The sequence below is a fragment of the Globicephala melas genome, chromosome 1 (assembly GCF_963455315.2).
Source record: "Globicephala melas chromosome 1, mGloMel1.2, whole genome shotgun sequence".
NCBI classification, from domain to species: domain Eukaryota; kingdom Metazoa; phylum Chordata; class Mammalia; order Artiodactyla; family Delphinidae; genus Globicephala; species Globicephala melas.
Genome location: NC_083314.1, coordinates 55,172,099 through 55,200,040, shown reverse-complemented (window position 1 = coordinate 55,200,040; position 27,942 = coordinate 55,172,099). Strand labels below are relative to the sequence as shown.

Sequence of the window (27,942 nt, the reverse complement as noted above, 5' to 3'; positions counted from 1 at the left end):
TAATTGATATTAATTTGCTTTATTAATTAAAATCTATGTGTTTACATATCTTAATCTTGAGATTACTTAGGCAGTCAATATAGATGGTCATCTAGGGGTTGAGCCTTCAGCCACTCCAGTGTTTGGCAGTTGGAAAGATGAGTAGGAAAGATCATGCAAAGGAGTCCAAGAAAGATCCTTTGGAGGAAGAGAACCAAGGGTAGGAGGAGAACCAAGGTAGAAATCAAGTGAATTAAGACTATCAAGAAGGAGGAAGTGATCAACTGCTGATAGGTCAAGTCAGAGGAAGCCTGAGAATTTCATTGGGTCCAGCAATTTGAATGTCACTGGTTACTTGGACCAGAACCCCTCTGTGGAGAGGTAGGAATGAAAGCCTGATTGGACTATGTCTAAGAGGAAAGATAATCAGCAGTTATAGATAGATAGGTCTTCGGAGAAGTTTTGCTAGAAGGAGAGGATAAGAAATAGGGACATAATTAGGAAGTGGATGTGGGTTGAGAGATTATTCTGAAAATTAGGATGGCCGATATAGCCTGCACATTGTATGTTGTTGGAAATGATTTAGTAGGAAGAGAAAATTTGATAATGCCAGAGGAAGAGGACACAGTTGCAAGAGAAGTCGATGAATAGGCAAGAAGAGATGGACTTGTTGACTAGTGGAGGAGTTGTATTTAGAAGCGCAGAACATTCATTGTAACAGAAGGAAAGGTGGGGCATGGCTACAAAAGTAATAGCTGACTTAAGTGTACTTACTGTGTGTCGGGTGCTGTTCTAAGCACTTTAGATACCTTAGTTAATTATCATCATGACAACCCTCTGACCTAGGGATTATTATTATCTTCATTTTACAGATGAGAAAATGGAGGTGCAGCTATGTCAGGTAGCTAGTATAAAAATACACAACAGATAATGGCAGCAAATAGGTAACTTGCTCAAGATCCCATGGTCAATAAATAATTTGCCCATGATCATGCAACAAGTAAATGACAGGATTTGAATCTAGGCAGTCTGGCTCCAGAGCCAGAACTTTTTAACCAGTTGGACAGGCTGCCATTTCTATAATGTACATAGGTTTCTGGATTACTTTTTATAGGAGCATGTAGAAGTTTTAGCACAAGAGAGAATAAACTAGGAAAATTGATACCCTTCCCAGACTTCTCGTATGAGTTTAAAGAGAGATCATGAGAATGGCAGTATGGTGGACATAGATACATATACATACAGATACATAGATAAATACACAGTTCCTACCTTTGAGGTTCATAATCAAGAAGGGTGGAAATATACACTCATAACAGACGATTTTAACAAAATAACTGAAACAATGAGGTTGTTTCAAATTTCTTAACCATTTTGTTAAGAAAATGGTTAAGAAATTTCTTTTTTATAAAGTGACAATCACTTGATTTTTTTACCCAACTTAAAAAATTCATCTATTCTCTCTTAGGAATTGTATGCTGATTTAAATATGAATAGGAGATAATTCCTACCCCCAAAGAGTTTACCGTCTTATAGAGGCATATAGACATTTAAACAGATAATTGTGACATAATGGATAAATGCTTCTGTTAGCACTGAGGACCCAATGGAAATTTTCGAATGAACACAAAAGTAGAAAAAAAAATACAATAAATGTGATAAAGAAAATCCCCAACAAATATTTTAAAGGTGAAATTGCTATGATGCTTTTTATTATTTAGAAAGGTAATTTTGGAGTAGGAAGAAAGTATTAATAGAGAAGGCAGTTAGGATGTAATTGCATGGGTTGATGAGGTCTATACCAAACTCATGGGTCTTTTGTATGGAGAGGAGTTCCAAACAGAGAAAGAATTCTGAAGTAGAGTTGATGGGATTTCTCAGCTATCATTCAGTGTACATTTTTTGCAGAAATAAAATACCATCTTTCTACATTATATTTTTAGTAGTGGACTTCAAGAAACTCATTGAAAGAATCTGAGGGAACTATTTTAAAGGACTAAGATAACTGATTTTTAGACCTTTATAAAACTTGCTGGATCTTTTACAATTCAAGTATGTATTTTTATTTTATTTGGCTTATTATTGCAGTTGTGTCATGACAATTCATATGAAAACAATAAAATTTGCCTGTTTGAGAGTTTATATCTATTACACAAGAATTGACAAAATTTTTAAATTGCTCTTGGAATATCTTTTTTAAACATTCATCTTTTTTAGAGCTTTTCAGTGAGTCTTAGGAATACTAGCTTAGGGACTTACATGAAGATATTTTTGTGATTTATTTAGGTAAAGCACCTTTTGGGGAAAACACTACATTTTGTGCTTTGGGGAGATTTTTATGAGGAGACAGCCTGTGTTCTCAAGGCACTTTTAAATAAAACATAGTTGAAAGTATTTTCAACTTATTATAAAACAACTAGATCACTCTATTAAAATAAAGTGAAGCTTTTATGGATAAAATCAGAATTCAGATAATGAAATACACTATTAGAAAGATATAAAGGAAGACTATTTAATACTAATTTGAAATAATCAGAAAAAAATAAGGATACTATGGAAAAGAAAATGGAAAACAGACTATAAAATGTTTAGTGGTGGAGGTCTTCATACAAGACTGGAGTTAAGGTGTCTTGATGAAAGAACTAAATAAAAAAAAAATGAGGAAACAGGGATTGAGAGAGGAGAGGGAGAGGGTCAGGGAGAGAGGAAATGAGGAGATGTTTGTGAAGGGAGGACTTGGAAACAAACTGAAGTTGTAGCAAGATTTCTTTTTCCTGAATATATTCAGAATGGTAATGCTGATGACTTACACATTAAATTATTTAAAGAATTTAAGGAATTGGGGCAGAATTATTTCTGGATAGCTTAAGAAAGCAGAGTGCTGATGCTGAACCCTTAGATGTAAGTCAGCTTTTGTGGCAGGAAGATTTTCTAACCAAAAAAGATGAAGTGAACCTCTGAGGTAAAAATTGAGTATAGTTTATTATATATAAATAAAACCATCTTCAAACTATTCATTCTCTTTTATTAGACTTTCAGAAAGTCAGTATGCATTTAATAGGCACTTTGATTATATTTTTCATAGCTATACTTATTATCACAGTGGGAAAATGTGTTCTTAATCCATGGTTTCTCAACCTAGCTGAGCATCAGCAGACTTGACAGGGGGAAAAAAAAATCTAAACTTGGGAAACATGAAGGATTTGAATCACTAAGCATGAACATCCATAGCTTCCTTCCTTTTCACATCAATATAATGTTCCACTTTTTTGACTAATGAAAAAACCCGGCAAAAACACATACAGATCAGATTAAAATATGTGTTCTTGATTTATCCAGTGACCTTTAATGTGTCTCTTTTCTTGAAACTTTTCTTCATGTAGCTTGTTTAACTTAAAGTAAGACCTAGGTTGACATATCTAGGTCTTATCATTAATAGTGGAAGGAGAAATGTCTAACTTTACTTGATGTTCTCCATCTTTTAGTTTCAGTTCTAGCTATTCCCTTTTCTGAGAAAACCTTTTAACATGGGTCAGGCTGCTGCCCTCACATTCTCATATCTTCTAACCACTTACTTCCACCTCCCCTCTATCAAAACTTTCCTAATTCCATCAGTGACCACTCAGTTTCATTCAATGGCTTTTCTTCTCATCTCTTGATTTCTCTGCTGTTTTTGTTAGAAATGATACCTTCCCTTTGAAATTCTCTTCTGGACAGCTTTAACAATAGAGAAAGTTCTTACATGCCCAGATAGTTTCAAGAAAAGATGCCTCTTTGAAGGTAACTAGATGAATATAAAACAGCTTTATGATGCTATTAGAATCAATGAGAATGTTTGCTTTTAAAAAAGCATTCTTTAGCTTAGCCTTAGTAGTTGATCATATTAATTTAGTTTCATAAACCTATTCATTTACCTAAAATGTATTGAAGACCTTTTATATGCCAGGCACTGTTCTAGGTGCTTGGGATATATAACTAAAGAAGACAGAGATTCCTGCCCTTGTGGAGTTTATATTCATGCATTAAAAACTGCCCGATTACTACTTGTTTAGTATATGTCTGGTTTATGTGTGACTTTTTGAATAATTTGGTAACTATCTTGCTTCTAGTGCAGAGTTCGGCACCTGTCATAACTAGCCCATTTCCAAGTCTCTTGATAGCTGCAGTTAATGCTGTACGCTATTAAAGCAATGGCCATATATAGTTATATTTTTATTAGAAATATTGAAACAATGATTATTTCTATAGATTGTTCTTTTGTTTGGGTCTTCTCTGGTCATAGATGTATACTAGTAGCATTTAGCTTAGTATCCACTAGTATCTCTTAAGTACTAGGGTGCTATATGCAATATAATTACTGTGTCATTACAAGAATAATCAGTAAATTAAAGCTGCTAATCATGTTGTGTTATGAATGACATAGTTCTTTTTAAATGTCAGTCTGTAAAGATAAATAGTGCCTGGGTTTTTAAGAGAGGAGAAAAGACTTTTCTATTATACCCAGCCAAACAGATGGCTGAGGGTCAGCTAGAAGCTGAATGTTGGTTGAGTTGAATCATATTATGGTAAAATGTGTATTAGGGACTGTTGACTATTAACCTTAAGGTGTGTGTATGCATGAGTAGGAAGAGATATTCCAGATTCAAAATCTTATATAAATCATTATACAAAGTAATTTGAGCCAACATAACACTTAATCAAGCTGGTTGTCCTCTTCATTTTGTCTGCCGCGTTGGAAGCATATCGTAGTAGGATGAGTGGATGTTAGGAGGTCATTGTAGAGGTTGTAGAGTGACTACAGTTGGTGGTAGTGGAAGTAGAAGTGCATGGATTTTGGACAGGTTGGGAAAATAAAATGCATTAGACTTCTTGATGGATTAGTAATGGATTATGGGACAGAGAGTAATGTCAACCATAACGCCTAGGTTTCTAATTTGGTTGGATTGTAGTGACAATCACTGAGGTAGGATACCCTGGAAAACGATGAGGTTTAGGGAGAAAGAATATGAGTTTAGATTTGAGCATGTTGATTTCTGGAGCTCAGAATACATGGGCATGGATGACAATGCCCAGAGACAAGAGACTGAAGAGAATTAGATCACTGAGGGAAACTGGAGAGATTAAAAGCTCAGAATACTTAAGAGGTTAATAGAGGAGAAGCAATCATCAGTGGGGTTTGTGGGTGGGAGGAAAAGAGAGTGCTTTGTTATTGAAGCCGAGGGAAACAAAGTGGTCAACAGTGAAAGGAGTGAAAAATGTCTTTTGAGTTTAGTGGCATAGAGAGGTCATGTATTGCTTAAGTGAAAACTGTTTCTAGGAGAGATAGAGAAGCCATGTTGAGTTGAGCTGAAGAATGAGTGTGAGGGGAAGAAATAGAGATTGAGTATACAGCGATCCTTTAGAGAAATTTGATGTGCAAGGTAGGAGACAGTATGATATCTAGAGTGTGATGTGGGGTGGAATAAAGGTTTCTTTTATAGGAGATATTTATTGGAATTTTAATAGCTGTAGATACACAGTGATGACCTTGATTTCTGTATAATATGTAATATATTTAATTAATTTGAATTCTTATATGATATTGTACATTATGGGACTCATAATTCAGCATATTTTGCATTTAATTTCATAGGAAATGAGCTTAGCCCTTTGCACACTGTTGTTTTTAGTTAACTCATTTCTTTTTTTACATTAAGAGTACAGAAACTTTCCTAGCCCTCAAACCACATACGTTTTTCCTATTCAAAAGTGTAATCAGAATCAAATAATAAATTACAAAAAAGATCCTTTTATGACTGATCCTGGCTCTCTTGTGGTGCAGTATTCTTTTGCTAATCTTAAATTCAGTTGGATAGTGAAGAAGAGGCAGTAGGAAGGAAATCCATGTGTCATACAGTTTACTCAGGTATAAGTCTTCTCAAGAATAGTTAATACTCTATCTACTTGACATATTTTATGGAACATATTTAGCTATGGTGTTTTTCCAAATTAACTAAATTTATGTTTTAATTGAAGTCCATGAGAGAAATTTAAAGACCTGAAACGGTTTTTTTTGGTGTATTATTATAAAAACATTCAAGACCGTTGTAAATATTTCAAACAGTATAGGAAAATAAAAGGAGTATTTTCTCTCAATTCCATTACATAGATATTTTGGAGTTTATTCTTCCATATTCTTTTCTGTGCATGTCAAAAGCAGGTTTCAAAATAGTATGTGTTAGGGAGAGAGTGTGAGAGAGAGAATGTGTATTTTAAATAATACCATATATATACTATTTTGAAACCTGCTTTTTTCACTTAGCAGCATAATTATGTTAATGGTGTCGTAGCATGTTAAATCATGTAAGCTCTACCTCTTTTTACTTTGTTTTGCTTCAAGCCTGTCAGTATTATCAGCTTAGGTTCCCTAACTCAACAATATAAACGTTTTCCTTTATGAGGCTGAAAGAAAGCAGAATGGTCATGAATTTGATGGTTTATTAAAGATATTAATGAGATGAGTTTACTTGAACTTTCGAGTTATGGAACTTATTACAGTTTTTCCAAGATAGCTGGACTATGAGAGGATGGGGAAAGCATGGAACATATTTTCAGATGAAGGGCATGCCAAAACTGAGGTCTGGCCTGGAGCTGGAAGAGTGTGTAAAGATAGAGAAGGAGGTAAAGTAGATGGGAGGCCAATTTTAGAAAATAGACATATGGTTTCTATGACTTTTCAGGCTTAAAACTTGAAACCAGAACCTGGGATGTTAGACCAAACCAGAGTACATCATTAAGGTTTGGAGTCCAGATGATTACACTAGGATCAGCTCTAAGAGATCAAAGGTGAGCAGCAAAGTAGAGATAAAGTCTGAACAAAAAGGCATAGAACATAGCTCCAGGTTCAAGCTAGGCATAGACTGGGAACTACAGTTCAGTTTCTTGTTCAGTTGGGCAGATTATCATAGTAGCATACCTACTATGTGATCATTGACTTCATGACAATGTATTTTTCATTGTTCCAATTCTAAACACCCTTGGAAATGGGTAAGGCTGATAAGTGTATGTTGCTGGGGAGTTGGATAGGTTGTATATGTTTTGGAGGAAAGGTCTAGGTTCTTGCTTTAGGAAGCACTTTGGGTCAGGATGTAGAGGTATATAGTCAAGGTGTGATAGGCCCCTGATCTACTTTCAGCATTCCTTGCCCCCAACACTTACCATACACACATCATTAGCCAACTTGTCATACGTTCATCTCAGGGGATTCAGATGGCTCTTTTTATGCCTTGGAATGCTGCCTAGAAATATATAGTTAACATATTCATTATTATGAGTAGGTTCATAGGATGATTAAAAAGTAAATGAGGAGAAGAAAGAACTTTCCTTGTGGGTGGAATAACATGGTTCACTAATAAAGAAGATGGAATCAAGAAAAAAAGTTGAAGACATTACTAAACTTAAGCACTACTATTATTATTTCATGCCCCTCCCTGCCATTTTTCTCCTGATCCAGTCTTGCACTTTTATATAAACTCATCAATATACTTTTCATAACAACAGCAGGTCAGCAGTGGTGAAGGGAGTATGAATGGTTTATTTTCTTGTTTTCTTAGGCACAATAATCTTGGTGCGCGACCAAAAGGGCTGTCTACTCTGGTGAAGAGTGGTGTTCCTGAAGCATTGAGGGCAGAGGTATGGCAATTATTAGCAGGCTGCCATGACAACCAGGCAATGCTGGATAGGTACCGACTTCTTATCACAAAGGTAGGAGATCTTTTCATATTATTCTCATGCAACAGTATATTAAGTAAATTCTGTTTTCATAGCTCCAGTAAGTCATAAATGCTTTGAACTTCTTTAAAAACTCTATTGTTGTTCAGTGAATAGTTGCCTTTTGTTCTAAACACTTGTTGGACAGTGATAAACAATGCACTGTAGTGATCTATGAACACTTAATGCCTTGGCTTTCATTTTTTTGTTCAGGTAACTTTATAACTGTTTACTAAGTTGGAATATACTTATATTTCAAGTACTCTCAATTAACCTTTCTTACTGTATGAGATTTATGTACAGTTGTACACAGTATAACTGTACTCTAGTATAATTTTAAAGTCAAATTAACGTAAAATGAAATTATAAGGCCTCCTATGCTTATGTAACCTTACACTTAAATGATGTGGATACTTGCCCATATCCTTATCCTTTCAGGAGCCTCTGGTTCCAATGTAAATTCCTTTGCTTATGCCCAAAAAATTGATTTTAGAGCACAGGTAAAGGTAATCCTCGATCCTAGGCTCTCTTCTTAGGTCTTATCTCCTAATTTCTTAATTACTCTAATAAATCATGGATTTTAACATAATGGTAACATTTTGTTTGTTTTATAGAAAATCTCTATTCATAAATAATTTTTTTGATAAGTAAGACTTTATTCCTCAGGCTATATCAACTTTTAAAATTCTTTAGCCCCTCTGATTCCTTCTTCCCTTCCTTACCTCTTTGCCGCCCTCCCTTTCACAAATATTTTCTGAGTGCCTAGTATATTCAGTCACTGCTAAATTCATTCGTTTTTTTTTAAAAAAAAACCTTTATACCATTTTTTATGATTAGTATTTTCTATAGTGGAATGTGCAAGATGATCCATTGATGTTGGGGGCAGAGATGTCTAAAGTTCCATTTGCATTTTTTAAGTTACAAATGCAAAGTGTTATTCAGCTATACTAATATTTGTTGTGCCGTGCTAGGTCCTTGGGTCTGATGGCCACTTGTCATGTGTAGTTCAGGAGTGACCTGGGGGAAGAAGGGATTTGCACACCTTGGAATGGAATAACAGTGGTGCTCACGCTCATATATTCGCTTTTAGAATACTCAGTTTTCTTGCAGTTTGCTTGTGTTAGATTAAGTGGATTTACAGGTTATCTAGTTTTAAATCTTCATAGGATAGATGGGTGGTTCATAAAGTCTGCTGTCCCAGGATGTTACATATCAAGATGTTTAAAAAAAATAAACACACTAATCTGTCCTTCAAGCAAAATTTAATGTTATGATAATGGATGACAAAGCAACTACTTTGGGAAATAAATTCATGTTATAGAGAAGGATGTTTGAAACATTTAGCAATTTAAACATTACTGTGTGATTTTGTGACTGAAAACTACATGCCTGTGTTATTACAAAACTCTTACCATTTTCTTACTTTAAAATCTGGAATCAGAAATTTCAGGTATGTTTAAAACTTGTGAAAATGGTTGAAGAGAATTTGAGACTGATTGTTAAAAATATGAAAATACAACACCTTCTGGTTTATTTGTAAGAATACTTCGAGAAAATGAGTACTCTCCTAGCCAGATTTCAACAAAATGGTTGATGGGTAGGACTGAAAGAGATGATGTGCCTCTGCTTGGATCTATTGCTTTTTGTTATTATTTTCCAGATATGATCACAATTAAAACCATGAACCAAAAAACTGATTTTGGAAAGTTTTCAAATTGTCATTTCATAAACTGCTAAACAAACATATCAGAAGATGAGGAGCCATATTGTATGATTCTATTTATATGAGATGTTTGGAATAGACAAATATAGAGAGACAGAAAGTAGACTAATGTTTGCCAGGGGATGGGGAAGGGAGGAATTGGGAGTGACTGCTAACAGGTGTGGGGTTACTTTTTGGGGTGATGGAAATATTCTGGAATTAGAGGTGATGGTTGCACAACATTGTGAATATACTAAAAACCACTGAACTGCACGCTTTAAAATGGTGAATTTTATGTCATGTGAAGTTTATCTCAATAGAAAAGTTACACAAAATAAAAAAATTTTAAATGGCCCATGTTCAATATTGAATAGTATTTTTGTAGTATTTTATTTAAGCAAATGTTTTTCATTTTTTAATTTTTCTCTACATTTCTATAGTATTTATATTAGTACAGTAGCACTTGTGAATAATAAAAATAAATAATAAATATACATATATTGGAAGTTTATGCTTAGACATTTTTATTGATGAGGATATCTGAGCAAAAATGTCCAGAGACCATTAACTCTTGGCGTCAAATCACTTTTGCACATAATTAAGCTGTATACCTTTAGTGGCTGCTCATGGCATAGCAGCAACTGTCATATTCCTTCCTCCACTAAGAGGCTTTGTTAATTCATACCTTTTAAGATTTCAGAATTTGGAAGAAAAATGAAAATAGTCTCCCAAAATATTATTTATAAACTCCTGACAATACATATGTTCGTATATGTGATAAAAGCTTTGCCATATATACCAAGCAACATGGTAGTTTTGAATATACAATTTTTAGGAAAAAGTTTAAGATCAAGAGACAGAATGACATAAATGTTTTCATTGAATAAAATATTCCTGGACTGCTTTCACTGTGGGGTTCTGGCTGTGATTTACTTTCTGCCTGTGAAGACTGGAGGGAGGAAAAAAAGCCACATTATTTTCCTCTGGCAGTGGTGGGCAGATGCCTGGGCCTTGCCAGTTGTGAGATTTTGCATCTGCTTTGGGCGTTCCATTCTGAATCACATGCCTTCATTCTGTAGTTCCTTTTTCCTGCAGTTTCCTATCCTGAGTAGCAATAGCAACCTCCTGATTCTTTGGACTGTAGTTGTGGTGGCAAACCTGAAAGCTAGCAGTGATGTTCCCAGTCTCTTGGTCTTCCAGTGTGTAAGCGCCTAAGTCCTTGCATTAAATCCTTTTTGAAATACTTAGAGTGGGTTCTATGTCCCTGACTGAACCCTGTCTGATATACCTGGCATATGGTTGCCACCTTGTTGTCACAAGATGGCTGCTCTACATCAAGTGTTGTGTCCAGAAAAGAGAAGAGAAAAGACAAAGGCAGCCAGACTTGAGGCTAAGGGAACAGTCTTCCAGACTGCCAAGTCTGCCCAAGATTCTGACACCAGCTGCAAGTTTGGGAGTCCCCAGAACCATTCTCACTTCCTACCAGTTGGCTACAAATTTGGGGGTCCCCATAGACTTCCTCAGGCATGTAGCAAAGTGTTATACTTACAATTACAGTTCTTTTTTTTTAATAGCAAAAGGATGCAAATCAGATATAAATCAGAACCAGCCAAAGGAAGAAATACATTGGGCAGAATCTGGGACTGAGAGGGTTCCAAACAGGAAGCTTGCATTGTCCTCAGGGATATATTACCTTCCCAGCATCAATCTGTAGTAGTACCTATCACCATCCCAGGCATTTCAACAAGCTTTGGTGTCCAGAGTTTTTACTGGGGTTTCATCATATGTATATATGATTGATTGGATCATCGCCCACTTGGTTGAACTCAGTCTTTAGCCTTCTCTTGTTCCCTCCCCTGAGACTGGATCGATATCACCTGGCTCAACACCCCATCCTTTAATTACATGGCTGGTCTTTCTGCGTTGGCCAGCTCCCATGCTTAGTCCTCTTATTAGCATAAATTTTCTAGGGCCCTTCCATGAGTCACCCAAAATGTAAGCATAAACTGTCAGATGTGGTTGGAGGGGCCCACCATGAATAACAAAGATGTCCCTGTCATTTGGGAAATTCCAAGCTTTTAGAAGTTACATCCCATGAGCCTGGACCTTCCATGAGCCTGAACCTTCCAAGAGCCTAGACTTCTTTTTGGTGTATCTCTTTTTGCCAGAACCAGGTCTGTCACTCTTTTAAAGATTTTTTCCTTAAGCCCCAAACAGCAGCTTCCACATAATCTCCTTGATCAGGATTCTGTTACATGGCTATCTCCATAGAAAGCTGGGAAATATTTTTTTAAGGTGGTACATTGCTGCTCCTCTTCATCCACTGAAATACGAGTTTATTAATAAGGAAGAAAGAGAATAGATACTAGGTAGACAGTTACCTTTCTCTGCCGCAGCTGCCTTGTTAGTAGAGACAGAAGTTGAGATCTGTTGTGCAATAATTTATTATGAAAAGCATGTAAGCCTAGTAGTTTATTTATTTTAGGACAGCAAATGTTTACTAATCGCCACTTGAGATTGACTAATAATGTACAATTTAAGATACTATACTAAATATTTCCAACTCTGCTTTATAAGTCAATGACCACATAAAATTTTTAATGTTATTTCTATCATTAACAGTGCAGTTTATCAAAAACATTTTCTTACAAACAGTGTAGAAATGTGTGGCTCTGATCTTGTGCCTTTATTCAGGCTCTCAAGTCATAACATTTCTGTGAGAGAAAGTACAGTGGTATATTTAATTTCATTGTCTTCCTTGCTTCATAGCCAAACGTAATAAAAATAAGATGAATGATGTCAGTATTTAAAAAATAATTTTGTTCTTCCTCTATGCTTACGGGTAGAAATAAGACAGCAAGTGCTTGTAGCCAAGAGCATTAAGAATGCACTTTGGTGGTGAATGCATATGAGCTTAGGAGCTGCTCAGGAGAAAGAACATAAACACCCAGAGGATTTTCAGTAAGAAGTGCCTGCATATTTGGCACTTTCTGGTCCAGAGCTGGTAATATTTTCTTTTGGTCCAGTTAATTTTTCCTCCCTTATTAAGGGAACGGCAAGATTTCAAGGTCAGTTAATAAAATGGTTCAGCTTGAGCATATAAACTTGCTAAAGACCTCCCAAAGACAGGAGGGAAGAAGGAATATGAAGTATTTATAGAAAACCTACTAAGATTTGGCTTCCATGAGAAAGTAGTCTGTTTATCTTTAAATCCTATGGTATAGTGCAGTAATCCACAATTTGAAAAAACAAATCACATTCTGAAGCATCCTTTTCGGGTTAGATGGCATATAGCAGGCTGGATCCAGCCTGTCATATGCTTTGTGTAATCATCAATACAATACATTAAAGAATAATATACATTTCTGGCTCAAGTTTGTACTTTCTGTTTTGCCATAGACATACTACTCTTTATTACTTACTCTCTGTTCTTCATACGTTGTAATACCTGACCAGCCCTCAAATATATTTGATTTTGTGACTCCATTATATTAGCATATCGACCATTGCCTCAGGGGAGGGAGCTGTCACAGTGTGCTTTTAGTTGTTTAAGGTCTACTTCACCAGTAGACCCTAAACTCCAGGGGAGCAAGGACCACAACTGTTTTACTCTTTGTGGATACCCTGTGTCTGGTATAGGGCCTGGCATGTACTGGATGAGCAGTAAAATTTGTTTTTGTCCCTCTCACGAGGGACCCAAGGTCATTTGTTGACTTATTCATATAGTCATTTATTCTTTTCTATTTTCTTCCCCTAAATTGTAAGCCTTACATTGTGTTGTGGATAAAGCTGGTAAAGTGTGAAGCATAGTGTCTTTTCCCAGGAATTTTATCATCTAGTTGGGGAGAGCGCAGCAATGGGTTAATTTGAGCAGCAGGTCCTGGTGTGCTAGCCTATGTTGTTTTTGCCAGGGAGTAGGTAGGAGCCACTCAGAATTACTGGCATAGAGAGTTTTGCAATGGCCAGTGGAGCCACCCTGAATCTTAGTAGGTCAAGACTAGAGAGTAATATTGAACAGGGAAGAGGGCTGGGGTTACAGTGTGGAACAGTCACTCTCTCTAGCCTTGTTGTTTTTGTAGTGTAATCTATGGAAAATAAAACTTTGCAAATCTTTTTGACTGATAGGAAAAGACTCTAGGAACCAAAGGTTTAAAAAGGATGAAACACTCTAGACTAGATTTAAGATGAAGCAGGACAGGAGCTGCAGGCTAACTGGTAATCTTAATCTGGAGCTGAGGACCAAGCAGGACCAGCCAAAAGAGCTGATCCATCTAAATAATGGAGAAATTATTTGATCCCACTGGCAGCATCAAGGAGCTTTTAGGCACAACTTGCCTTGGTGAAGGCTGCAGCTCCACTTTGGGAGGAAATGTTGGTGCTCACTCTGGAGGGAGACTGTGGGTTCAGATTTCAAGCTCTGCTGGTTAGTAGCTTGTGACCTTGGGCAAGTCCCTTAATTATCCTTCGTCTCAATTCCCTCATTTGTAAAATGGGCTTAATAATACATATCGTACAGAATTGTTGTGAGGATTGAATACGATAATTCATGTAAAGCACTCAGAGCATGCCTAATATATGGTAAGCACTCATTAGTGATAGGGGATGGGGAAAATTATAAAGCAGTATATGCTTCAATGTTAAATGAGTGGCACAGAAAAGAACTTTAGGAAATGTGGAGCTTACTATGGGTTCTTGATGTCTGTGCAAGTTTCAGGACACCCATCTGAGAAATAAAGAGAAAGAAGAAAAACAAGATATGTGTAACACTCTGTTATGTACTTGTGCCACTAATTCATTCTTTCATTTATTAAACATTAAGGTGTCTTCTGTGTTAAAAGTAACACTGATATCCTCCCTTGTAGGAACATACAGTCCAGTGTAGGAGGCAGTCCAGAAAGCAGAGAAATGGTGATGACATGGTTAAGTGCTGTGACAGAGATATGAACAAGGATAAGGGAGCACAGAGACTGGAGCAGCCAACTCTGCCCAGGAGCAAAGAACAGGAGGGTATGTTTAGTCTGAGGCAATGCCATTCCCAAAGACACAGAGTTGTGAAAGGTCCTGCCATGGTCAGAGGCTGTGGGAAGTTCAATATGACCCACGGGGACACTCTGCACCATAAACTCTAAGTCAGCAAGGATTGTGTGTGGATTTTGCTCACCACTGTGATCTTACCACTCAACTAGGACTGCCCTCTAGCAGATGCTAGAAAACACTTGCTGAGAGAAGTAGTGGAGTGTGTGATGGGCATTATGTCTATTGTTTTCATATGCCCTTCCCATGTAAACCTGACAGCTTCAGTGATATAACTCCCATTTTTACCATCGGTGAGATAGGAGGTTCAGAGAGTTTGAGACGCACAGTTACTAAATAGCAGAGTCAGTATTTGAATCCACAAAGTAGAAAACTCTAAAATAGAAATGAAAGAGGGCATTCTTACATTTTGTCTTTTAAAGATCCTTTGGAAGGGAAAACTTTCTCTGTATTTTCCCCATCATTTAATCCTTAAGGGTAATAAAAGTTTAAAGAAATAAAATCAGTACTATCCCTTTTCTCTACTTTTGCTATTCATTGTATGGAAATGAAATTTATAATTTACTTGAGGAATTATTCTGTTTATATCAAGAAACATGTAAACCTTCTAAATGATGGAAACGTTCTAAACAGTACTTTCTAGAATTAGTAATAGAAAAGTTGAAATCACCTACCTTCAAGCCGTCCCTTTTAAAGTGGGTCTTCACACCATCTGTCCTAAAGTGGACTTGGCAGCTTCAACCACTGTCTGCTGCTACATGATTTCTGCCAGAGGCTGAGGGCACCAACACGTTGATGAATCAGTGGCAGACTTGTACCGCGTATTTCTGAAAGTGTAAGTTCTTTATTGCTTATCATTGAGATTTCTTGTTATTTCTATTAAATTAGCATTCTTCATAATATTGAGGTGATCTGAAAGGACGATGGAAGGATTGTGACCTTGCTGCCCCTTATAGAAACAAACAAAATTTAAAGCTTCTAAACTTAGGATTAAATCTTAATTGCTGGCTTTAGGAGCCACTGAGTAATGATCACATTTTCACGCAGTATGAACCACTTGACATAGGGAAGATTGTGTGTGTTTTAGGGAAACCTGAATTTTATGTAGCTTTACAGAACTGTATGTGTAATTTTAATTAACATGGCATGTGTGGTATAGTTTATCAAGTCTGCTGATACTGCTTATATAGCATAGGAAATATTAGACTATAATTCTATGCTTTTTTGTAGAAGTGACCTAATTGATAGCATTCATACTTTATACTTTGTTAAAATTAAAACAAGCTTTTAATTGATAAGCTTTCAGAAATACCATCATAACTCATTTCCTTTTCTCACTTGAATTTGTTTTTTTCCAAATGAATCTTCTTTTCAAGAAGTATATGTATATATGTGCACACACACATACATTTTCTTTTTAAAGGATTTAAGTTCTAGTGTTAGAATGACCTGGATTTGAGTCTTATACCTCCCATGTATTAACTTGTGATCTTGAGAAGTTATCCCAACTTTCTAAGCCTCAGTTTCATCATTTGTAAAGCAGGGATAATAATAGTACCTACTGTGATTGTTGTGGGAATTAAATAAAATGATAAAGTGCTTGGTACATAGTAAGTATTCAAGATATGAGTGCATGATATTAGTAATAATGGATATTGGTATCAGTGTATATTTCTACTTTAATATGTGTTTGACAACTTCTAGTCACATAATTTTCATGAGAGCATATGATGTGAACAATAGCTGATAGAACTGAGAAGTGATCTTTTTAGAAGTACGAAAAGTCAGATGTCTTTTTCTAATTTTTTTTTTTCTGACTAGTGAATATCTTGGAATGTTTGCATCTTTAGGCTTGACTTTGTAATGATTATGTGAATTATTATTTCAGTGATTATGCATACTCAAGTATATCATAAAGTCAAATGATATTCTCTAAAAAATCACTCCTGATGCCTGTATGATCTAATCAAGACTGCAAGGCAGATATCAATCTCATTCACTTATTAATTCACTCATTTAGTAACTCTTTATTGAGCATCTTTTATGTGCCAGGCTCTGTGTAGTTTCTAGGCCTATGTAGACAAAACGGGCTCTCAACCTTGAGGAGCATGGCCTAGGGAAACCCAGGCCAGTACACAGATAGATCAAATATATGATGATACAGGTTATAACAGGTATCTTAATCAAGTGTGTGGAATACAAAAGAGGCAGTGACAGCTCTGCTTGGGTAAGTCAGGGAAGACTTCATGGGGAAGTTAATGTTTGAGGTGGGAATTAAATATGTCTGAGCAAGATAGGAGAGGGAGTACAGTATAGGAGTGGCTTATGTAATGATTCAGCTGCCATTTCGTGACTTAGCTTGGATTATCCTGGAAGCCTTAGGAAGTGAATTCAATGTGCTCCTTCCTTCCCTCACTTCCACCTCAGTTGGCCAACCACATCCACTATTTATGGGTCAGTGCTTGTCCCCTGGTAAAATGGGAAGAACATAATACAAGTTTATTCTTGTTATAATAAACATGTGAAGTGAAAAACCTCAGGAAATATATTAAAATGATATATTTAGTTGATTACCTAGGGTCGACATAATAGAATTTTAACAAGTAATTTTACAGTATCTATTTAATAAATGTTTGAGTACCTATTGTGTGCCAGGTACTGTGCTAGGATGGTAATGCATATTAATTTTTAAAATCAATGAACTGAAAAGTACCATCCATTGGCTAAATACAAAACAGTGTAAACTTGCAAAGACAAAGTCTAGTTTGATAAAGTACAGAGAGCATGTGTTTAAACCTCTATCAGAGAGTAAAAAGGGCAAAGTTGCAAGTATTACTTTGGTAGTTGCTGCCAAAAATCTTTTTTGGAATATAAATAAAAAACAATGATAAGAGTGGCCTGTTTTAAGATTCTGCAAGTTCTCTGCTTTCTTGAGCATTGTATAGACAGGTGAAGCTTCACTGTGTTTATTCTTGTCAGATTATTGGTACCGCTCAGAGTAAAGCCTGTCTTCTCTCTGTTCTCCAGTGCATTATTGTAGCAGATGGCTTTTAATAAAACATGTAGCTAAAGAAAAATTTTTACCCTATTTTAGTGGAACATACTATAATTATAAATACTGGACAGTCTCAAGAGGAAATGTTTAAATTGGTATTTTTCTTATGATCAAATAACATTTAGTGAATATTTAATTGAAAAGTCAAATTATGGTATCAGTTATGTATTTTTTTAATTTAAGTTTCCACAACTAAATTAAACTTTGTACATCATTTAGCCAGGTAGATATTTGCTTTTTCTTTACGTGGTTTATTTTTTAAAAAATTCAATGCTGTATGTTAGTCAAATAACACTCAACACTAGTTTTGTTGAGAGGCAGGGCATTGCTTAATTACATAGCTGCTCTGTTCTCTGTCATCACCTTGTCTAGTTGTAGGAAATGAGCTTTTTGATAGAATGGGGTTACTCCTGCTGAGTCTGTACCATTGGTATTATAAAAATCACAGACTCTTGTACTGGTATGTTACTGATGTAGCCATAAAAATTTCTCCAGAAAATTCATAGTTCTTTAAAATATATTAACCAAAAACATAAAGGGGGCAAGGATACTAAAGAATACTGTGTTGTAATGTAAATGACTTGAGCATGTACATAGTAGAAGGTCTTTATTAAAGGAAACTAAGAATTATTGAGATTCTTTAAGAAAATGTACCTTTTATTTCCTCTTTTCTTGTATAATAAGGGCGATGGTTTCTTACTACATAATTATACCTTTGCTTATTATTTTTTTCACCACATAATTTTTATTAAATTTTCTTTGTTCTCATTACCTGAGGTCTTTCATTTTCTATCATATCAATATTGACACCTACATGTGTAAAAACTATGATTATATATGTGAATCTGAGAACTCAGAGTTTTCCCACCAGCATTGATACGTTTCTCTAAAAATTTAAAAATATATTCTTAATTGTTTTCATGTATTTAAGTGATAATGTTCTGCTTCTAGTGGTAAGTGTTGTTTTTGTTATTCTTTAAATATAATACATAGTTTTGAGGTTAATTAAGGAAAAGATGATTTTGTAATGAATTAGAGTAGGAGTACACTGTCTTGAGGGAAGACTGGGCTATTGCTGAGCATGGATCAGTGGCATAAAAGCTATATTTATAGCTATAGAATTAAGGATAAGAGGAAAACATGGATATTTTTCTTAAATCTCACAATTTTCAAGAGCCTGAGATTATAATGTGATTCCTGGATCCCAGTTTCATGGTAACTTTATGGACTTATCTGCACATGTTTCTAGAGCATATTTATATTTTATTGGGTAACATAGTGTGATGAGTTTTCTCCAGGGTTTTGCTTTGACTTTGATTTACTTTTCCATTCAAATTTATGTTTAGATATGTTTACCATTAATTAGTGCCAAGGTTAAAAAAGGAAGAGACAGCAGATACCTATGAGGCAGGCACCAAAACTCCCTCCCCAACATATCACATGTTTCTGCTTGTATTTTGGTGACAGTTCTATTTGCAGCTTCTTGCTTGATTACTTCATGCATTTCTCAGTATCTTCCCTCTCTCTTTTTGTGTCTCTTTATAGTTTATATTTCTTTGTCTCTCCATCATATCTTTCATTGTTTGTTTTACCTGCCTCCATTTCTTAATTGTCATAATGTAGCTCTGAAAAGTGATTTTTTATTATTTGTTGTTTTATATTTGCTGGGTTTCATGTTCCCTGTGAATTTCTCAGATTAGGCTGCTTTTTACTCACATGGCTTTTTGTTGATTTTTAAACTAACAAGACAGTAGACTGTGTCATCGTAGAGTAGAGAAACTGTCATTTTGTTGTACTTTGTATCCCCAGAGCCTGGCATTAGTCCTTAATAAATATTTGTTGAATGACTGTATGAATTAAATTCTATAGGTCAGTGCTCCATGATTGGAATAGAAAAGCTAGGGGTTAATGGCTATGGCATTGTCGTGAAGAATTTGATTAGAATTTATGCATGTTTTTTTTAATAGACCATTTCAAGTTATAGACCAGAGATGATTAATTGAAGTCTCACTTTTTGCATCACATTTAATGAGTGCTCTTAGAGACCAGACACAAGACTAGTCCTTGAAAAGTTGTCTTTTTAATTTATTCTTTTTTGTTATAAGATAAATAATTACTTCTTTCGAGCTTATGGAGTTAATATGTAATTGTTAATATACACACACAAAGACCCCAAAATATGACATGGAGAATGTCTCCTATTGCAAACTCATCCTAGTTCCTACTTCCTTTTTCCATCAAATAGAAAAAGAATAAACAAATGGAAAAAACCAAAAGAATCAATGAATAAATTTAAGGTTATTGTAGGCCTTAGAAAAATTCAGTTTCTTTGTGAAATTTCTTGAGCTTCTTCAAAAGATACTAGGTAAAAATACCATGTTGGGGATACTATTGATGCTGCAAAATTTTTTCAGACTTTAAAGCTTTATTTTATAAACTGGCTTTTGGTTCCAAAAAATTCCATTAATTTTGGAATTAATATATTCATTCCATAGAGTGTTTCAAGCTAAGTATTGTAATTAATTAAACATGTTGCAATTTTAAAAGAATAGTTATACCATAACACCTTATTATGATTCTCATTTGATTCCTTTTTTCTCTGTATTAAATCTTTACTTTTTCCAGTGTCACAATTTATTTTATCAGTTATACTTCTATTAAGCACACAATAGACTTTAATTTTTTTATATACAAACATTTTTATTCCTAATGAAGGATGAATAGACTAGGTAAAAGTTGCTCAAAACTTTTTAATATCTGGATTGGAATATTACAGGTATGCACACTTTCTTCTACAAGAGAGAGCTTTACTTGTTATTACTGTCAGAATAATTCAATCACTTCTACCCTTTAAGAGGATGATCTCTGACATGTTTATAAAAGCTACTTAATCTTCTAATAGATGACTAATTTTTTGAAGACGGCATCATGAAGCTTTTACCTTGATACCTGCAAAGACGATGTGAAAAGGAGCAATTCCATTAAACTCTTTAAACCTTCAGTTCTTGTTTGAAAAAGTATAATGGTAATTTTTAATTGAATGCTTATCTTAATTTTTCTACCCATCTGTCTAGTTGGTGCTTAGGTACTCTAAGTAAGGTTCTGTCTTTTCATACAGATTATTTAATCAAAGTCTCTGAGGCTCTCTTACTTTACTTTCTAGGGACCTCAGATCTTTACATCTTTGCAAAGCTCAGGTATATGCAAAGATAATTTGGGTATGTTTACAAAATTTGTCTCATTCAGTCCTATAGGGTTGATCATGCAGTCAAAAGGGAAATTGATCTTTATTACATACTATTTAAAATCAAAATTTTCTAAATAAATAAAACTATACCAGAAAAAAAAAAAACTATACCAGAATCTTAAATTAAGGATGTAAAGGAATTCCCCTAGATAATCTACATGTTCTTTTTTCCTGTTGGGGCTGATGACATACCTCTCCACGTTGAGCTATAGTTTTCCAGCTCACTCTTTCTGAGAAAAGATCCTTTCCCCTTGGAACAGAAATTAGATTGAGCTTGATCCTAGAGAAAAGGTGATACCTGGTTGTACCATGAGGAGAATTGTTGTTCGTCCCAGTGGCACAGTGTAGTCTTGCATTAAGTGTTCTGAGACTAATTAATCAGGAAATGACTCTAATTAAAAAGGAAACTGCTCATCAGCTGCCTTCTCAGGCTATTTTACAGAAAGAAACTGTAGACTTAGCTACTTGCTCTCTCGCTTCTAGCAACATTCTTTAACTGCTTATGTCCCAGGTGAAAGGGGTAATTTAGGGATTTCTAATTTCTAGATTATTTTGTAGTAATAAACTTTGATATTTAATGGACTTGTTTTCAGATGTAAATTTACATAATAGCAATAATACTGGAGTTAGAATATTTTGGTTGATCTGCAAGGCTTTTTAACTTGTAATCTTATCATGTTTTTTAAATCCTGGAACAAGCCGTGCTATATAGAAAGAATATTAGTAGGTAACATTTGGGTTTGTATGTAGATACATATAAATACAAACAAACATATATATGACATACAAGATCAAAATAAACATAAATATCTAACAACGATTAGTGAATTTACCTGTTTAAATCACAATGGCATTTCTGTTAGCTTAACAGTCTATTTGGCTTACCTGAAGTCATCTTAGAGAATTACTGTATAAGAGAAGTTACTTCACAAGGTTGTGTGCTTTATGTATGTATTATATGTCTTGTTTCCCAGGCCTATTTATTTTTGTGTGATGATTATTATATCCAGCATATCAGATATTTCTTAATTTACCAAATGGTAATTGATTATGAACTACTAATAAAAACCTTATAATTTTTCCTGGTGTTGCTTTTGTTAATTTTTCTTCCAATCTTTTGATATTTGTCCTAATACACAGAGGTTTATTAATTTCTAAAATGGGCAGGTAGTTGGAAAAATTAGGGAGTAACAGCTGGAAAGCTACCCTCAGCAAGGGCGGGAATTGTAACTTACCCTTCTGTGTATCCTTACCACCCTCCCATTCCCAACCGTTGGCACATGGTAGAGTCAGAGCATATGAAGCTGATTTGAATTGTGGCCTTTTGGGGATCAATTTATTCTGTGCCATTATTTCAAATCAGTTGTAGTTCAAGGTGGTCAATCTTGTACAAATGATCGCTGGTACAACACAATCTAATATTTACAAACCTCATGGCATGCTTAGCCAGGGCAAACATAGTCTCTTATGAGAGAAGGAGCAATTGCTTTTTAAAGGTAGATGAATTTCTATTGGACTTGTAGTTTGTTTAAACAAAGGAAGAAAAGTTATTAACCCCCAAATTCCACTAACCTATATTATATGTGGTGGGTCTGATGGGAGCAAGACAGTGTCTTGAACAAGAACAGTATTAAAGCCAGGAGCCATAGCTTTTATTCAGGTTTTATATCTGGTCTTATTTTTGTTTCGTGTTTTCTTTGAACTTTAGGTGTATGGATTTGTGTTAATTTGAATAACTCAGTTACTCAAATATTCACCTTATTTGAAGTATTCTCATATGTTTATTAAATACATTAATTTTAAGAAATGATTTAGAAACATTTATTAATCTTTGTGACTTATCTATGGAATAGATTGATTTCAAGTAATAGTATTGCAAGTTAATGCAGAAGTCTAAAGGTTTAAATATTCAGCCCAAGGTCAAGTGTGTGTCAGAAGTAGAAATAAAAACTGGACTTAATTTATCTGTGGTTTCTAACTCTCTTTTTAATGTTTTTCATTGAACATTGCTTGGAGCATATGGTCATAGAGAATATTTCTTCTTTATATTGTGATAAAACTGCAGGCTTATTAAACTTTTCATTAATAAATACTACCTCCTGAGACTAAACACTAAGAAGCAACTTGCTGGCTTTCTAGAGCTGGCCTTTTGAATGCTGAGGCATGACAGCACATGTGTAGAACTTGTTTTGTTTGTTATCTGGGTTGCTTACCAATGTTGATACCTCCCCTCCAAGGTGTACACATGGCAGTGGATGAAAACTGTGCCTTACCCCAAAATGATGCTGAACTGTTCCAAATTAGGCACTCAAGTCACTTAATTTTCTTAGGTAACAGGTCATATTCAGATTTAGCAAGGTAGTAGATAATTATTTCCACTTATATTGTTTGTGGAGCTCTGCATAGAATGATTTTATTACCATATAAGAAAGATTCTCTTGGTATTAAATTCTGTCCAGTTTGTACCAAATTCGTTGGTGTCTTAAGTCACTGACAATTCTTGAATATAGGGTCCTCTGGTGACATATTAATACTTTGAGAGAATGGTTACAGTTAAATCATGACTATGTCTTTTTATTCTGGAGATAGAGATGTTCTTTAACAATGCCTGCAGCAGTGAAGCATCCTTGAAAAACAAGAGAAACCCGTGTCTTATCGCGGTAATTTTAAAGGTTATTTAAGAATCGTATAATGCTTCAGGGGCACTCCAAAGAGTCTTTAAAGAGTGTTTAGTCCCATGAAAATATGTCAGTAATACTAAATGCCAGCATTATGTCACTTTGATCCTATGTAGAGTATAAACTTAGAATACAGTCTAAGATGCTGATTCCATATCCCTCTGCAAGTTTTGATTTAATCATTAAACACTGAGTCAGTTCTTGAGAATCTGTTTTTGGTTTGTTTGCATTCAGTTCTAAGTTCACTGTCGCCTTTTTTTTTTCTTGCCAGAAACATTATCTAGGACAGACCTCTACATTTAATGGGCATTCAGAATACTGTGGATCTTGTTAAAACGCAGATTCTGATTCAATAGGTCTGGGATGGGGATTGCGATTCTCATTTCTAACAACCCGTCAGGTGATGCCAATGCTACTGCTAGTTCATGAACCACACTTTGAGTAGCAAAGGTCTGGGTCCTAGACCTTAAACTCTAAAATGTTTCTGAAGTATTTTTTGAATGATTATTAGCTCAGTGAATGGGTGTAATTACTCCTGGCTTATTTTAGTTAAGAAAGATAAAAATGCTAAAAAGTCGTAACATAGTTTACTATTCACTGTAAAATAGTTAAATTTTTTTTATAATCATGGATAGCCTTCATTAATAGAGAGTTTACAGATGGACAGATGAGACAATATAGTTTAAAAAGTAAAATAGTTATACAGTAGTTCCTTATCAAAAGAATACTATGTAAATAAATATAAAATGGGTTAAATATAGTTGCCTTATAAGGTTTAAGGTTTTTTCGTTAATTTATGCTTTATGTAACAAACAAATCATGTGATATTTGGCTTTTACTTGATGCAAAAGAAGGAATGAAAGTCAGAGAATCAGAGAAGTAGATTCTTCTGAACAATTTTTCTCTCCTGGGTTTTGGCTGTCTACTTTTATTTATTTATTTATGGCTGTGTTGGGTCTTCGTTTCTGTGTGAGGGCTTTCTCTAGTTGCGGCGAGAGGGGGCCACTCTTCATCGCAGTGTGCGGGCATCTCACTAATAGTGGCCTCTCTTGTTGCGGAGCACAGGCTCCAGACGCGCAGGCTCAGTAGTTGTGGCTCACGGGGCTAGTTGCTCCGCGGCATGTGGTATCTTCCCAGACCAGGGCTCGAACCCGTGTCCCCTGCACTAGCAGGCAGAATCTCAACCACTGTGCCACCAGGGAAGCCCCTACTTTCATTTTTGATTCAGGCTTCTTCTTTAATTCTCAAAATGTGTGGAGCCTTTTAGGTTTTCCACTTGAGCCTAAAGAACAAGAATTAAATTTTACTTCCATTAATCTGCATTCCTGTACTACTCGACCCATCACATTTAAAACCTTAATACATTTTACTTCCCAGGAAGATAAGTCCTGTTTCCCATTCCTTCTGTTGGGTTATACTGGGGAAGAGTCCTTTGAAAGAGCCAACCACATTAATTTGAAATGTTCTGTCTTGGAGATAGTAGCTTAACACAGAGTTTAAGGTTATTGGAGGGCTTTTTTTTCTTTTTGGAAATGGGTGCATATGTAGCCAGAAAAATACTGTGACAAACAGCCCTCTGGGGAAACTCGGCCACTGCCTTTGCTGTGGAATTGAAGTGACGCACATAAAATTCATTAACCCCCAAAGCCTCTTTATTTATATTACCTTTTAGAAATCACTCCCAGGAAGAAAATGAGTTTAGATATTCTTCATGACATATTTGATCACTGACATAGATATAATTGTATGAATCTTGAACATACTACGTATTAATCTAGATTATTGATTTAGAGACCATTAGGTTGAATGTTAGTAATTTAATTTGTGGGAGTGCTTTTTAAATGATACTCGTCATTCAAGACATGTTTGGTATTATGCTAAATACCCAAGAGGATTTTATAAGCTAGCTTTTAATTTTCATTTCTAATATACCTTTCATCTCTCCCTTTTATGCTACTTAGTTTTGTCTGAGTAGCCAATGTGGATTCAGATTTTGGGCCTGAAGCATATATAATTTTTGCGGGGGGCAGGGGAAGCTTTTTAAGGAAAATAATCTTTTTTTTCTTTGCAAATTTTACCAAAGCACATAATAATGTGAACATATTTCTGGGACCCTTCCAGAACAGAATGAAGCTTAAGCTAAGCTTTATCTTTTGCCAGTATCTCAAACTGAGAAAATACTTTGTACTTTTTTTCCTGTCGAAGTGTAGCCCAGTATATTTGGAAAGAGCATAGTTAGGATTCAAACATGGGCTTTCTCCATCTTTGCTATTGCTAGAGCCCTAGGTACATCTTTTTCCAAGATGACAACAGTAACTTTCGCAATGGTCTTCCCAATTGCATTTTTTCATACCCACCCCCTTCCCTACAGCCTGTTTTCCATATTATGGCCAGAAAATGCTTTTTAAAAAGCTTTCATTGATGCATTTAGGATAAAGAACAAAATCCAGATATTTATTACTATTTTCAGTGTTCTTCATTCATTCCTGAAGATCCATCTTTTCTCTCTGCTGTCATTATCCTTGAGCCTTTCTTTAGCATTTCTTATGGTGCAGGTCTGTTGGTAACAACATAGTTTTCTATTATCTGAAAATGTCTTTATTTTGCCTTTATTCTTAAAGGGTATTTTCCCTGGATGTAGACTATTGGGTTGACAGTTTTTTCTTTCAGCATTTTAAGGATGTTGTTTACTGCCTTTGGCTTCCATAATTCCTGATGAAAGTAAGTGATCATTTCAGAGTCGATTTCATGGGCATGTGACCTGTGCGGGTGCGTAGAGTCCCATACTTAGAAAGGATCTGTGATTGGTTACAGTTTCTGCAGTTGCTGTCTTGAAATTCTTAATAGTTTTGAACAATGGGCTCCGTATATTCATTTTGCACTGACACTCACAAATTATATAGCTGGTCCTGCATCATTCATATAATCATCCTTCATATCTCCAGTATGTAATACGTTGTCTTTCTTTGGCTCTTTCAAGATTTTCTCTTTCACTTTAGTTTTCAACAATTTGACTATGATATGCCTAGGCATGGTTTTCTTCATTGTTAATCCTGCTTGGAGCCGTAAATCTATAAATTTACGTCTTTCACCAGATTAGGAAAAATTGGGAGCATTATTTTTTTAAATATCTCTTACACCCCAATTCTTTCCTCTACAACTGGAATTCTGAGTATTGGTATTGTGCCCTCACATCCCTGGAGTTCTTTATTTTTGTCAGTTGTTTTTTTTTCTTCTTTAGATAGGATAACTTGTGTTGATTTTTCTTCAAGTTTACTTACCTTTTATCTCAATTCTTAGTCCATCTAGTAAATTTTCATTGCATGTTTATATTCTAGAATTTTCATTTGGATCTTTTTTATATTTCAGTTTCTCTATTGAAATTTCTTCTCTTTTTAGTCATTGCGACTATAATTTTCTTTCCATCACTGAGCATAGTTATAATAGCCTCTTTTTTTCCCTTGCAAAGATATGTTTAATAAAACAGACTAAAAATGAGGTGATGATGACACTGGAGTGAAGAGAAGAAAGCATAATAACATATTTAATCAGGGTATAATTGTTACATAGGAATGTTTTTGACTTTTTAAAAATAATTTAATTTTCTGAACATATTTTTAACTAATGCTGGGGCTACTTTGCTCCATGTACAGCCCATGCTTATTCACAGAATACATTTTAAAATGTTATTTTTATTTTTTTATGAGGTAATAGAATTTATTCACAAAATCTCATGCATGAATGCGGCCCAGTATCACCTTGTGATATAAACAAAATAACTATTTCATATAGGCAACAGTTTCTATGAATAAAAACATTCAGGAAGTGAAGCCATTTACTTATTTTGCATTATTTATACATGTACAATAGCTTCTTAAAAGTCCTTGTCTGATAATTTCAACTTTTGGATCATCTTAAAGTTGGCTTCTTTTGATTGCCTTTTCCTTTGCAAATGGGTTACAGTTTCCTGGTATTTGTTTGTCAGATAATTTTGGCATTCTCTTCTGGAAAGTGTGAATGTTATGAGAGTATTGATTTTTTGTTTTAGCAGGTGTTTAATTTTGTTTTACTTAAACTATAAACTCTTGTCTTGCCTGTGGTGGTCAGCAGCCCAATTTCTCAGTTCAGTCCATTTATCTTGAGCCTACCAGTTTGTAGTCTGTCATGTGTGTGCTTGATTTGGGGGTTACCAGAGACTTGGGCAGATATTATACACAGAATTTAGAGTTCTTATTTTCTAGCTCTGTTTCCCCATTATTTCCCTCCTCAGTGTGGCAGTTGTAATTACCCTGGGTATTGTCCTTGGTTCCTCAGTCAAAAAAGATACAGTAGGGCTTCCCTGGGGGCGCAGTGGTTGAGAGTCCGTCTGCCGATGCAGGGACACGAGTTTGTGCTCTGGTCCGGGGAAGATCCCACATGCCGCGGAGCGGCTGGGGCCGTGAGCCATGGCCGCTGAGGCTGCGCGTCTGGAGCCTGTGCTCCGCAACGGGAGAGGCCA

At 35.3% G+C, this 27,942-nt stretch overlaps 1 protein-coding gene across 4 annotated transcripts in view; it reads left to right on the top strand.

Moving 5' to 3' along the window:
- Window positions 1-27,942, top strand: part of RABGAP1L (RAB GTPase activating protein 1 like) — a 686,895-nt gene that overhangs the window by 183,591 nt on the left and 475,362 nt on the right. For all 4 annotated transcript variants that reach the window (XM_030875419.3, XM_060296102.2, XM_060296106.2 and 1 more), the window contains exon 13: window positions 7,572-7,722. In XM_030875419.3, the coding sequence (XP_030731279.1) occupies window positions 7,572-7,722 (151 nt within the window). The remainder of the gene's footprint in view (window positions 1-7,571; window positions 7,723-27,942) is intronic.